The sequence below is a fragment of the Camelus ferus genome, chromosome 29 (genome assembly GCF_009834535.1).
Source record: "Camelus ferus isolate YT-003-E chromosome 29, BCGSAC_Cfer_1.0, whole genome shotgun sequence".
Lineage (NCBI taxonomy): Eukaryota > Metazoa > Chordata > Mammalia > Artiodactyla > Camelidae > Camelus > Camelus ferus.
In genome coordinates, this window is record NC_045724.1 from 25,613,410 (window position 1) to 25,627,680 (window position 14,271).

The window sequence follows — 14,271 nt, forward strand, 5'->3', positions numbered from 1 at the left end:
TGTCAGTTACAATGTGTCAGTCTCTGGTGTGCAGCACAATGTCCCAGTCATGCATACACATACATATATTCATTTTCATACTCTTTTCATTAAAGGTTGTTACAAGATATTGAATATAGTTCCCTGTGCTACAGAGAAGAAACTTGTTTTTTGTAACCTACTTTTATATATGGTGGCTAACAGTTGCAGACCTCAGACCCCTGAGTTTACCCTTTCCGCCCCCACCCTGTGACCATAGATTGTTCACTGTGTCTGCGGGTCTGTTTCTGTTCCGTAGATGCTGCTCTATTAACAGGTGGAGTCTGTGTCCCTCCCTTTGAGTCTGGGCTGCCCTTGGCCAATACAAAGCAGCACAAGTGGCACTCGGGGACTTCCAAGTCTGAGTCAGCCTGGGCTGGTGAGAGCACGCCCTGGTGGACCCCAGGAGCCGCGCTGTGAAAACCCAAGGCACACAGAGGCCTCAGGCAGATGGGCCACTGCAGGCGAGCACCCGGCCCCGAACCGGCAGCCTGGCTGAGCCCCCAGGGCAGCCCCACCCGCAGCACCGCTGGACTAAAATCCCAGGAGAGGTTCCGTCAGAGTCACCTGGCCCGAGCCACGCCGAGCCGCTGAAAGGCGGCAGCTCACAGCGAATTCCTGCTTTGAGCCGCTGCTTGTTTTGGGGTGGCTTCCTGTGTGCAGAACAGCAGGCGAGAGCGTTTCGCAGACGGGAGCCTTCGATTCCCTTTCACTTACAGACGCCCCCGGCGCTGCTCCCGGAGGCCTGGGCGTCGGCGCGCAGACAAGGGGTTTGGCTGAGGCAGCTCTCACTCCCCAGGTTCAGGAAAGACGCAGACCACGGGCCTGCTGTGAACATCGTCCTTTCCAAATTCTCTTACTAATTGGAGGTTTATTTTCAGGAAGGCACGAGTGAGTTACTTTGGTGAACGAAGCCCCTGTAGCTGGTGAAGCTCAACGCCCTTCCGTCGATTCAGCATTTCAGCCTCACCCTGAATCTGCGCATTCTGTGACAGGGGTTTGTGCACTTGACTTTGCAGCTCAGAAAACTGACCCTGTGGTTGAGCAGAGACACATCTGTGTCTAGACACGCTTGCAGTTACTTGGCAACTGCCCACGGAGTGACCGCGCAGAGAAGCCTGGGGTGGACGGGTGTAAATGAAGCTCTTCCCGCGTACTTGTTGGCTCACGTAGTGAGGGGGGAGCTCTTCAGGCTGCCTGCCGTAAAGCCACACGAGGCACAGTGAAAACGGGGATTGCCATGCTTGCCTGGTGACACGCAGACAGCAGGTATGCCCGCACACACACCCGAGCATCGCAGGAAGACATGGGGAGAGTGACAGAACCCGGTGCGCCCCTGCAGACGGCGGGGGCCGGGGTGGGTGGGCTCAGCCCAGGGAGGCCGGTCCTGCCGCCAGGAGACGTCAGGGCTGGCTCCTGCCTGAGAGGGACCGTGTCGTGGCAGGAGAGATGCAGACCTGTAGGCGGCTCCGAGGGCAAAAGCCCTCACGGTAACCAGACCCATCCCCTCGCCCAGAGCCCTGTGAGGGTCCCCAGACTCGAGGTGGTGAACCCAAGAGATCCGCCCACCCACATTTCCTTTGCTCCTTGAGAGGCCAGAATAAGAGAAAACTCTCCATCTTTACCTCCGTGGCAATGTTTTAACATTACTTACAGACTCGCATGCCTGTCAAATGCTTAACTCAGCTCTGCTCATAATACTGACACCCACAGCCTGCAACACCCCACAGAGCAGCCTGTGACCCCAGACGCCCCTCTCACGTGACCACTTCCCTCTGCCCCTCCCTTCAGCTATCCCGAAGGCACCTTCCCGCCTCCAGGCTTGGCCTGAGGTCCCTCTGCCAGGATGCCTCTCCTTTACCTCCCTTCTCCTGCCCCGACCTGGTGAACACCTTTGACTCCCGGCTCAGCTCGGAGGTCACCTCCTCCAGGAGGCATTTCCAGACACCCCTCCCAGTCACCAGAACGAGCCCTTCTCGCCCCGCCTCTGCTGGGCCCTGTGCACACGTCAGCCCTCAGGTACGTCATGAACACCGTCTCTCTGCGCCTCCCGGCCCTGGAAGGGCAAGTTTGACCTTAAAAGCTCCTGTGTCCCCGGTGCCCGAGATAATACTCGGCCACAGTAGCTTCTTCGAAAACTGAGTACGTCAAAGACTCCTGCAGCGTTTGCGGATCTGTCAAGAAGCATCTTGAAAAGTACAGATCTCACGTGTGAGGACGGACATTCAATGTATTACTAAGAACGTTTCAGCACAGTATAAAAATATTCCTCAGTTAACAAAGAACACATCTTCCTGATGAGATGCCATGAGTGTCGCTTTTGTACAGAGGACAAGGACACTGCTAAGTACCTCATAATGGGCCTTGTTATTAGCACAAAGACAACACAAACAACACTGACCTTGTGTCACCCCGATTTTGAAGGGTGTGTAAATATATTCCAATGAGATTGGCAACGATATTGTAAACAAGACAAATTATTACTTTATTCTAATTTTGGTAATTTTATCTCCAAACAATTCTGTGTATATAACTTACAAGTCCTTCAGAATACAGCCTCGTAAGAGGATCATGAGAGGTTTTGAAATTTTTAAGTACTTTACAAATATTTTTATTCTTCCAAGAGACAAATATTATTAATCCTATTATACGTGGAAAGCAATAGAGAAATTACATGCTGACTATCACAGGAGTTGGGACAAATATGATACTGAATTAGAAACAGTTATGCTTCCTAGAATAAAATGGTTTCAAACAATACTTGATTTTCTCCACTTTAAGTCCAGAAAGCAACCATAAAGCACTGGCAGCAGTGACTCTATCACATAATTCTGACTGATACTGGTTCAGGGTGAATCTTTCGTCACTTCTCTGGCTCTGTTTATCATTTATCGCTGCAGTAAAGGACGCCGGAAGCACAGGCTGAGCAGAGAAGCGGACCCAGAGACAGCGGACGGCGGCGCAGGGGCTCGCGCTCCAGCCCGGCTGCCCGAGACCCGTGACGCGTTTCATCGCAAGGGACAGCGGCGTCTGCAAACGCACACCTGCTGCCCCCCCCCCCCCCACCAAGCTCCGGGGCCTGGATGGGATTTCACCTGATCCTCGCGGCACCCTGGTCGTTTCTACTATTGTCTCCATTTTATAAGACAGAACTGAGGCACAGAGAAACACAGTGATTTCCCCAAGCCACGCAGTGAGTTAAGTGCTGCCGTCAAGATTTAGAATCTGCGCTACTGAGATGCTCAGCAGCCTCTCTGCCTGCCGGAGCGCGCTGTGTCACCGCGACGGCAGAGCCGCCGTGCGCGCGTGATGAGCGTCTGGGAACGGTTAGAAGCAGTTCCTGTGAAAGCAAGAACAGTGCAGACCATGGAGTCAAACCACTTGGATTCAAATTCTAAATCTGCTAGCTGCCACCTGTGTGATCTAGGCAAGTCAAAAAAAAAAAAAAAAAAAAAAGCAGCAGCAGCTTTTCTGTCCTTTAGATTCATCAGCTGTGAAACGGACTAAGGATACCATGTGCTTCAGGGGTTACCGTGAGGACTGAACAGAGCAACACATCTAAAACGTCAGCCCCCACCCAGCACACACTGCGTGTGCCCACTATTAACGTTCTCACTGCTGCTCCTCCACACGGACCAGGGACCCAGACAGCGTCCCGGGACCAGGAAAGATGCCATTACTCACGTATGATATGGCTGTTTTTCTAGATCATTCAAACGTATCTTGAGAAAGTTAGAATTAGAATTAATTGAAATGCATTTATTACTATAGGATTAATATAAGTTTTTTAGCATCAGTAAGCGGGTTTAGCACAGTAAGTAGCTGCAAGAGTGTTACACAGCATGCGCTAAGCTGGACAGTTCAGCCCAGCAGTGCAATTAAGCATGCTCTCATGGCCAAGTCCAGTCTCATGCAGAAGTGCGGTTTTACTAGGGCGATGGCTTTACCCACATGAACTATGAATACTTATGTTTATCAGGTGTCACAGTTTGGGAAACATGTCTTAGGTAACTGGGAACTCATCACACACGGCACAGAGTTAGTGACACAGTTGTACTTACTGTTAATCACCTCAAAATGAAATTAAATTAACTCGGTCGATTCTTTGCTTTTCCTTTCCTTCTACCATGAAACTGAAATTGCATCAGGCGTGACTCTCCTCCCACTGCAGCTCCATTAAAAGGTACGAATTGTGTGAACACGCTTCATATACTTTCAAAATCAAAGACTCACATTTGATCTTCAACACTCAACCACGACGTAACACTGCCTCATCAGGTCAGACTACTTAACTTCTCAGGGTTCTTTCCACACCATAAATTAGCTTATTCATACAACTATAAGACTACCAGTGTATTTCTATAATCATATCCTAAGACATCTGAAAGATTGTATTCTTCAGAATTTAAAAACGAAGTAAGATAGAAGACCATTCGCAGACAAATAATGATGGTGTCTCATGAACTAAGGTCTGTGGTTAATCCACGTTTATACTATAAAAAAGACATTTTAATAAGCTCATAAAAATAAAAACCACAGAAATAATAACCAAAAAACTTTAAAACAATGTATTTTAATCAAAACGACACTGATAAAGGATATCAACCAAAGCCTGAGGTACACAGCTCTGCTGCACACTGCGGCTTCACTGCATTTCCGTACCACTGACCTTGATTCCATGGCTAATATTATTAACAGAGGACTTTCAACATTTTTATCCTTAATTAAAATCTTCAGTTTAAAACTATTAGCTTCTATTATTCATATATGCTCTGCCAAGTTCTGGAATTAATGGATAATTTTCTACTTAGAATGTCATTTCAAGCTTTGTTACTTAAGGGCTTATTATAAGACAGACCTTTTGAGACTCCTTAAAATTACTAAGAGGTTCTAGAACATTAGTAAAATTCTGTCCGTATTAACAGTGCAATACATGCACAGCCTTCCCTCTATAAATCACAAAAAAGCGAAAAGTAAAATATAAACTGAAGTGTAACTTCTAATATCAGTAAGTGCAAATGCTGACCATCAGTGTGGACGTGGTGTCTGCACCACAGTGGCCAGCCTAATCAGCACAGGAGTTTGTGAATATAATAATGTTAACATTAAACCCTGCCTAGTTTCAAAATATCACACACGGTACAAACATTTTTTAAATATAGAGGTTTGTTAATTTGATGTGCACACTAGGAGTATGTCTGTCTACCTCACTCAGATCAGCTTTAAAGTATAAACATATTAATAACAAAGTTATAGGATGATTTGAAGAGAATCTAACAGAACAGCTAATCTCAAAAGACTCAAAAATAAAACTGAGAAACCAGTCTGTAAAGTTAGTGTTTAAAAAAAGTATAACTAACAGAGATTAATCCTTCGAAAAATGATGATTTCCCCCAAGTATTTAAATTATTGAAGGAAAAAGCTCTTACAGCTAAAGTCCCTTATGTCAGTTTCTTTATAAATCAAACCCATAATTTAATACCTGTTTCTACATTCATTTCAAGTATTTTTTAATCAATAGTTTAAACTCAGTAAGAATATACTAAAAACTGTACAAGGTGGCTAATCTGGAAACAGTATTTCAGATGATTAAAAAGACAAAAAGCGGCAATAGCATTTACCATTTGCTTCCTCTTGTCTTTTAGGTGGATGGTTTATTTGCATTTCTGCAAAAATAAAAGTGAAGTGCGGTTAATAACAGATCTGCCTGATGACATTGCAAGTGGGAGAAGAGGAAGTATGAGTTCAACTCTGAAACGGGAGCAGCTCCCCGGGCTGGTTTCTCACTCGCGGGAGGGCACGGGCACTGCCACGACACACCTCACACAGGCTCCGGCTCCCACCGTGAGGAGTAACTGCACATCTGATGCCAACGGTAAGCTAGCAAAGGGGGCCGCTGGGGGCCGCGGGGGGCCGTTCTGTGACGTCAGCTGTATCAAAGCCATCCTGTCCTTTCTTCTGCTGCAGCTGTCATTAGTCCTCACCTTGAAGATAAAGTTCAATTTCCGAGTGAATTACGCCCTGAGACATAAAGGGAAGCCATCTGAGGAACAGGAAAAAAGAGAAGGAAAAAAAGGAGAGAAAATTAATTTTTGGTTTCTTTATATTTACAACAAGCTTGGCTCTGTATTAATTTTGAACATTCAAAGGTAACTATAAAAATAGCTTTTTATCAAGTCAAACACAGTCGCACCTCCAGTGCACTCACTATTGTGGGGAAAATGATATCAGAACTGGGGCTTGGAGACGGGGACGGGTGGATTGCTAAACCCGCTAACCGTCGCCCTCCCTGAGTATGGAAGTCCTCACGCGCTACCACCTGTAAATGCAGCTGGCACTCCGGGGATCCCTGCTCATGACACACGAGGCCGTGACAGGGTAAGGACGGGGCTAAGACAGCCTGACACCGGGGCTGGGCCCGGAGGTGGTTCGAGGGAGATCTGGCCCAGAAACCTAGGCTCCACCACCGTAACCCACCCCTGTACAGAGGTCTCTGGCTTTCAGACAGCTTCCTTTAATAGCTTTTCCTCAGTGTCTCCAAAAAGAATCACAGTTCCTTAAAACTGAGTGAAAAAGCTCTCAAAAGCCCAGGGAGACCGCACTTCCTCCTGACCGCTGAGCCCGCAGCATTCTGTCTCCTCCTCTTCTAGACTCTAGTAACATACAGATTGCTTCACACCCATGTTTAGCCCCGAATTATGCAGTCTCGCTTTGCTCGGGTCTGTGCAGCCCAGCCCTGCCGCCAGATGACCGTCTCCTTAGCTTCCTTTGCAGCCAAAACAAAGGAGGTCAGCTTTATGCTTAAGACCACAGGCCCAGGATCGGAGTGGAGCCAGACTGCCTGGCTCCAACACCGCCTGGTGACCCGGTTTTGATCTCTCTAGGCCTCAGTTTCCTCACTTGTAAATGATAGCTAACAGTAGTCCCTATATCATCAGGAGACAGGATGACACCACACACTCACAGACGCGTCATCTGACCTGCTCGCTGACATGCAATCAATGCCCAGCAAGTACCAGTCACTACCACGTCTTCCCACCGCCAGCCGCAGCCCCTTGTACGCAGGTGGTGTCACAGCGAACACAGTTCAGGCGGTTGCTCCCCCCACCTGCCCACCACCCTTCTTTTCAGACGTCCCGTGAAGAGATAAGCCTTGGAGAGCCCGCTTTGTCCCAGAGGGCCTGCCTCTCGCCTTAGCTGACTGGAGGGGAGATTAGTTAATCAGCTGTTCTCTCTTCATACTCGACCTAAGAGACCCAGAAGCTGCGATCAGATGGTGCTGGCCAAGGAGGCCTCCCAGCACCCATACTGTGGAGGCCCGGCGGTGCCCTGGAGCCCAGGCCGGGGGCAAACCAAGGACACGGGTGAGAAGGCCATTCCAGAAGCAGCTGCTCTCAGGGAAGAAGAGTGGAGATTTTCAACGAAGAGACACCTTGAAAATCCGAAGAGAGTGTCCAGCTCTCTGGTGGCTTCCTGGCTCACACTGACGAGCTTTACTTCTTGAAGCTGTCTTCCGTGAGCGTCCCCTTCAAAGCTGCCATTTCTAAAATTAGCTTTAATGAATTCCTCATCCTCGCAACCGAAACAGGGTTTATTGACTTACCAGTTAACATTTGAAAAATCACACTCTAGTCTTGTCTTTTGTTCAGCCCATTCATGGAAAGTCTCTTCCATGACTTCTCTTTCATCAGGAGATGCTGGACTAAAGCAGTGCCCAGGCCCTGGAAGCCACAGAGACCCCTGAGCACCACACACCTGTGAGGAACAACCCCGTCCAGAGGCTTTGTGTCGAGACCCTCAAATACCTGAAATCACCCAGATGGCCAGCTCTCAGTTCCCTCCAGCGGCCCTCATTTCTATGGGATGTTTTTAAATAGTTTCACATTACCGTCAGATCTGCACCATTGCTAACGAATGGAACAGAACAGATTTCGGTTGCTCCAGTCACTTCAGATCAGAGTTACTTGCAGCACACGTGTGTTTCCTTCCGTGTGCATGCATCTGTCTACCAGCCGAGGCACACCTCCACGCCCACCCTTCAGCTTCCAACCTGCAATGTGCTGCAGACACTGAGAGAACCAGGCAGGGCTGGCCGCTGAGGACTGTGAACCATGCTTTTACGTTAGGAAGAGAAGATTCCCCTAAAGCCAGTGAGCAGACGGGAGTGTTGGAGCGGTGAGCCTGGAGGGGAGCGTGGTGATATTTAAGGGGTGCACTACAAAAGCAAATAGGAGGCGCCTGCTGACCCCAGAGCACCGGGCACACTCCGCGGCCACAGCACAGCACCCTCAAATGCCCCGGTCACCAGGGCATTCCCTTTCACTGGGGTAACTAGGAAGCACAACACAGACGCAGAATGTCTCCAGTCTTTTAAGATCAAACTAGACAGCCATGGAGGCATCAACCACGGGAGGCGTCAGCCACGGAGGCGTCAGCCATGGGAGGTGTCAGCCACGGAGGTGTCAGCCATGGGAGGTGTCAGCCATGGAGGCGTCAGCCATGGGAGGCGTAAGCCATGGGAGGCGTCTGGGGTGGTTTTGGTGGGGAAGGGGCAGAAGAAGATGATACCGATCGGATTGTGTCTGAGATACATGTTAGATGTGGCAACCGCTCATTCATATTGGAAACGGCAGAGGAAATACTAAATGCCTGTAAGAAGGTTCTGTGTCTCCACCTCCGTCTGAACAACAAGCAAGACCCATGCCTGCACCTCATTCTGTCAGCTTCCCACAGTCACCACTTGTCACCTTCGTACCAGGAAGGGCTCAGCCTGACAAGGAGGAGCACGGAAATCTGCAGCAGCACAAACAGAAGCCCAGAATAGCAAGAAATGATTAATAGTGGCCTCTTTCGGGAAAAAAAAATCAGTGAAGTTAAACGATGGCTCACTGTCTCATGATAGTTTTTATTATTCTCTCTTCCCTATATAGTATCTTATATTTCTGTACTTGGTCAAAATTCCAACATCCTTTCTCATCTACAGCATACACCGCTTCCCCCTCTTTCCCAGAAAGGGAAAATAGAGTCGTCTGTACACAGGCTGAACTACTTTGAAAGTAAATAAATAGTTAAACAATTTTTAATGACACATCTGAGGATGTTATAGAGGGAACTCAGATTAGGTGACCTCTAAGGTCTCTTCCAACTTGGGGTTCCATCATGTTTTTTATTAGTTCCTCCCTCCCTTCCTACCACGCTTCCCTTCCTTCCTTCTTTCTTTAAGTATTGGCCAAGCCCCTCCTTGCTGTAAGAAACCATGTTGAACAATGAAGACAAATGCATGTGACCCCACCCTGAAGAAAGAGATCATCTGGTACGTGAGACAAACATGTTCATGGACCGCGACAGTGGTCACCACCCTGTGTGAGCACTGCAAGGAGGACTCAGTAAAGACTGGAGAACTTTTAAGAGAATGAAGACCAGCTCCCTGTAGCTGGAAAAGCAGAGAAAGCTTCGTGGCATGGGCGCTTTCTATCCTGGGCCTTGAACGTAAGGATTTCAATAAACGGAGGAAAGAATCCAACACGCTAAGACACGTGAGGGAAGAGAGTAGAGATGACCCTGGAGGACGTGGAGGGGAGGGAGCAGAACAGACTTTGCTGGGGATGACTGGGACAGCAGACCAGAGAGGCTGGTGGGAGGCAGGAGGGGTGCGCTCATCTCAGACCACGAGAGCTGGCACAAAGCAGTCAAGCAAGGAGAGTGCGCTGTGAATAGTAACGGTGGTGAGGGGCTGCCAGTCTTGCTTCTGTGCAAGAATCTCTTGCATCAACCATGCGACTGACAAGGGACTAATTTCTAAAACACACAAACATCTCATACAGCTTAATATCATAGAAACAAATAACCCAATCAAAGCATGGGCAGAAGACCTAAATAGACACATCTCCAAAGAAGACATACAGATGGCCATCAGGCACATGAAAAATGCTCAGCATCGCTGATTATCAGAGGAATGCAAACCAAAACTACACGAAGGTGTCACCTCACACCAGTCAGAATGGCCATCATTAAAAAGCCCACAAATAATAAAATGCTGGGGAGGATGTGGGAAAAAAGGAGCCCTCCTACACCTTTGGTGGGAATGTAAATTGGTGCAACCACTAGGGACAGCATGGAGATTCCTTAAAAAACTAAAAATTGAGTTATCATAGGATCCAGCAGTCCCACTCCTGGGCATGTGTCCACAGAAAACTCTAATTTGAAAAAAGACAAGCACCCCGCCCCCAATGTTCACAGCAGCGCTGTTTACAACAGCCAAGACATGGAGGCAACTTAAATGTCCACTGACAGATGACCAGATAAAGAATATATGGTATATTTACACAATGGAATACTACTCAGCCACAAAAAGAACGAAATCATGCCATTCACAGCAACAGGGATGGACCCAGAGATTATCATACTAAGTAAATTAGACATAAAAAGACAAAATTCATATGATACCACTTATATGAGGAATCTAAATCATACAAATGAACTTATTTACAAACCAGAAAGAGACTCACAGACATAGAAAACAAACTCTGGTTACCAGGCCAGCAGGGGGAGGGAGGGATAAATTCAGAGTTTGGGATTAGCAGATACAAACTACCATATATAAAATAGATAAACAAGGAAGGACCTACTGTAGAGCACAGGGAACTACATTCAATATCTTGTAATAACCTATAATGGAAAAGAGTCTGAAAAATAATATCTACATGTATAACTGAATCACTGCTGTACATCAGAAACTAACACAACATTGTAAATCAACGGCACTTCAATACAAATTTTTTTTTAAAAGAAGAACCTCCTGCATCAGGATGCAGCCCTGCTGGTGCGTGAGGCTGCCGAGATGGAGCCACAGAAAACACACCAGACAGCGAAGGCAGAGAGGTCCGCACGGCGGTGACCAACCAGTAACTTCAGCTTTTCCAGACTGAGAGATCCTGAAATCGTATCAGAAGGCACGTTTTGCTTAAGTCTGTCTACCAGTGGGACATCAGACTTCTTTTATTGTTTTAACTCCTGTGTTAATTCAAAGAGGCACTCTTTGGTACTGCGTTAACACTTACAAATGAATATTAAGTGGTAATTTTGTTTACACGTCTTAGTGAGATTAAGAATATTTAAACCTTTTAGATTTCATGTTCTAATATCAAATCCCTCCTGTATTGTGATTTCCCTTAGGGCTTATGGTGTCTTGATGAATACCTGCCCTTTGGTTCAATCGCACACCATGCAATTTTAACCTATTCTCTTCCAGGAAACGTGGTAGAGACGAAAAGTAAATATACAAGACTACTGACCTCACCTTGAGGAAAGTCTTCTGAGGGCCGGAAGAGGCGGGCTAGACGTTATCACAGACATAACCCTGAATGTAGGAGGCTCTGGGTTAGGGTGAGGAGCTTTGGTAAAGGTTTCCTGGACAGCCACCCTCGCTGCAGGAAAGGCTCCCAGGCAGAGTGATACGCCTTTTGTTTATTCACCGTAAATCCACCAGTGAGACCACGAGGCTCTGGGCCCGGGGAAGGGCGGGGGAGGTCAGGAGTGGGGCCAGCGTGGCGGGACATCACGGCTGACGAAGGCACTGGGAGGCCGGCGGAGCAGAGGGACTGAGCCTGCAGCCTCCTGGGCTGGCAGAGGCGCCAGCACGTGCCGGGGAGTCTGAACAGGGAGCCACCCCAGGGCGCGAGGGGCCTCCCCACCCTCCTCTGCTCAGCCCTTGCCTCATGTGCCTGCAGGGAGGGGAGGCGTCTCCATGGGGCTGCAGACCCTCTTGCGACAATTAGTAATTAGTAGAGGATCAGGGAATGGTGCACGTGGGCCTGGGGTGGAGGTGGCGTTCTGCCTCCAGAAAGTATCCAGGACCCGCTGACAGTCTATTCTGTCCACAGCGGAGAGCTTTTCAGGTCTTCTTTCCTTCCATTTTTACACAAAGGAAATGATCTCAACCTTTCTCAAAAAAAAAAAAAAAAAAAAAAAAAAAAAAAAAAAGTGCAGAGTTCTGAATAGAAATGAGGCCAGGACCCTTTACAAGTGTGAGCCGCCATCCCGGCCCCGGGGACCGCGGCGCGGCAGCTGGCCCACACTCTGCAGGGGACGTGCCTCAGGTCACCCGCCTCCCTGACCACGATCTGGTTTTATGAGGACAAAGCTGGGCGTGCTGCTCCGCTTGACAAGTCAAGCTCGGTCGATTTTTTAAACATCATGCATTTGTGTTGAACTTTTCAGTTCCTGCATCCAAGAATCTCCTCCTGTTTAGAACTGCCAAGGCCGGCCTTCATTTCAAATAACCTGCACCCACAAGCTCACGTCAGTGTCCCTTCCCAAACCAGCCAGGGCACAGGCCGGCGACACTGAGGGCTGCCCTCCTAGGTCAAGCGGCTTCACCAGCACAGTCGTGGGGGACACTTGCCATGCTAAGTGCTTCATGGTTTTGTTATTAAAGTTCACGCACACACACGTGCCCAAGCACGTGTACACAAGGCCCCAAGTTTGGCAACACACACAAGAGTCTGGAGATCTCTGATTTAACGCTGATAAACTTGCAGTGTACTCATTGTGGGATCCACTCAGCACACTCATCAAACAGGGCCCCCAGATCCACCTCCACACAGAACCTCAGAATGTAACCATGTTTTGGAAAGAGTGTCTTTGCAGGTGTAGCTGATTAAGATGCGGTCACACTGGAGCGAGGTTAGCCCTAGTGTCCTTATCAGAAGAGGAGAAGTAACACGGACACACACGTCAATTGGAAAGACGGCCGTGTGACGAGGACGCGGAGACAGAGGAGGTGCAGCTGCCAACCAAGGAACGGGCAGGACGGCGGGCACCACCGGGCAGTGGGGGCCCTGGAAGAGGCGAGAAAGGTCGTCCCCCAGCCGCCCCGGGGGCAGGGCCCTGCAGACCTGGATTCCAGACTTCTGGCCTCCAGAACCAGTTGGTTCAAGCCACCAAGTTTGTAGAGTTTTGTTACAGCGTTCACAGGAAGCCAATACAAATAGTAAATAAGAACAGTTTACTTCAGTTCCTAGTCAGTTGAATGTTTGCCTGATGCAAATACAGATTCTGCTTGCTCCAAACCTCAAACAGCCGAATCTTACGTGAAATGGTAGGAATTCGGTGGTGTATACTCTTCCTATATTAAAGGCACAGAAGGCAGGAAAATGAAATCTTCAGGTATAGAAATAAAACAAAGACCATAAGGATGTGGGTGTCCCATTGAAGAGGGGAAAAAAGAAAAGGAGACGTGGCGAGTCCTCGCAGGAAGCATCTGTGATGCTCAGAAGCCTCCTCTTCCCGCAGCTATGCCTTGTGTTTCAGCTCATAATCCTCCCCTTCGTTTATGAAAGGAACAGGCTCGCGGCCGGCTTCCTCTCTGCCCCAGTTCTGCGGTGCTGTAAATCCTGTCCCCTCAGGAGGCGTCAAGGTGCACGACCGCTGCCTGCACCCCAGAGCGCATCACCCATAATGAGGGGGCCAGCACCGCCCCGCCCCCCAGGTCTGAGAGGAGACCATGCATCCAGCCCCGGCCTGCAGCGCCACCGGTCTCCTTGCGGTCAGAGCCGCCTTCCAGAGTGGCCCCTGCCTTTGGGAAGCCGTCCTTGACCCTGCGCCTGCAGAGAGGAGGCTCTGACAGTGCAGAAGCACCCGGGCGGCCGCAGAGCAGTCTTTGCAGAAAGGCCCCGCTGTGCTGAGTTCTGTTCCTGGAGCCACTGCTCTCCTGCTGCTTTAAGGACTGAGGAAGTGGGACCTGCCTCCTCTCTTTATATCCACAAGCAGGAAGGAGGCATTTCTGCGACGCTCCTTCTCCATCAGGGCGCTGCGGGAGGCACGCTGGCTACCGGGTCTTCGGGACCTGCCGCTGCCCGCCGAACACCAGATGTCAGCGCGCGTTACGGCAGGGCGGCTCGTCGCGGCTGTGTCCCACGGGGCTGCTTGATGTACTTTATAACTGAAATTTTTTCAGCTGAGATCCACTGAACTAAACTAAGCTACCACTTAGGTCTCCTCCTCGCAGACAAGGCCACGCTGGCAGGGGCCAGGCAGGAAGGAAGGCAGTGCAGACGGTGGTGGGCCGGGGCGGTGGGGGGAAACGGCGCGGGGAACGGCAGGGGGCAGCCCCAGGGCGTGGTGTGGGTGTGGACGTGTGACAGTGTGATGAAGACATTAAAGTATCCCCAGGAGACGTCACAATTAAAAGAAAGCAGCTGAACTGATGTGATGAAGTCGAATCAGAACCTAAGAACCCAAGGAGAAACTCCC

General features: G+C 49.2%; 1 protein-coding gene across 1 annotated transcript in view; it reads right to left on the reverse strand.

The window, feature by feature from the left end:
• Positions 1–14,271, reverse strand: part of RP1 (RP1 axonemal microtubule associated) — a 235,699-nt gene that overhangs the window by 47,422 nt on the left and 174,006 nt on the right. The window contains exons 27-28 of the mRNA XM_032469958.1: positions 6,003–6,061; positions 5,640–5,684 (exon numbers count right to left, since the gene is read on the reverse strand). Coding sequence (XP_032325849.1) covers positions 5,640–5,684; positions 6,003–6,061 — 104 coding nt within the window. The remainder of the gene's footprint in view (positions 1–5,639; positions 5,685–6,002; positions 6,062–14,271) is intronic.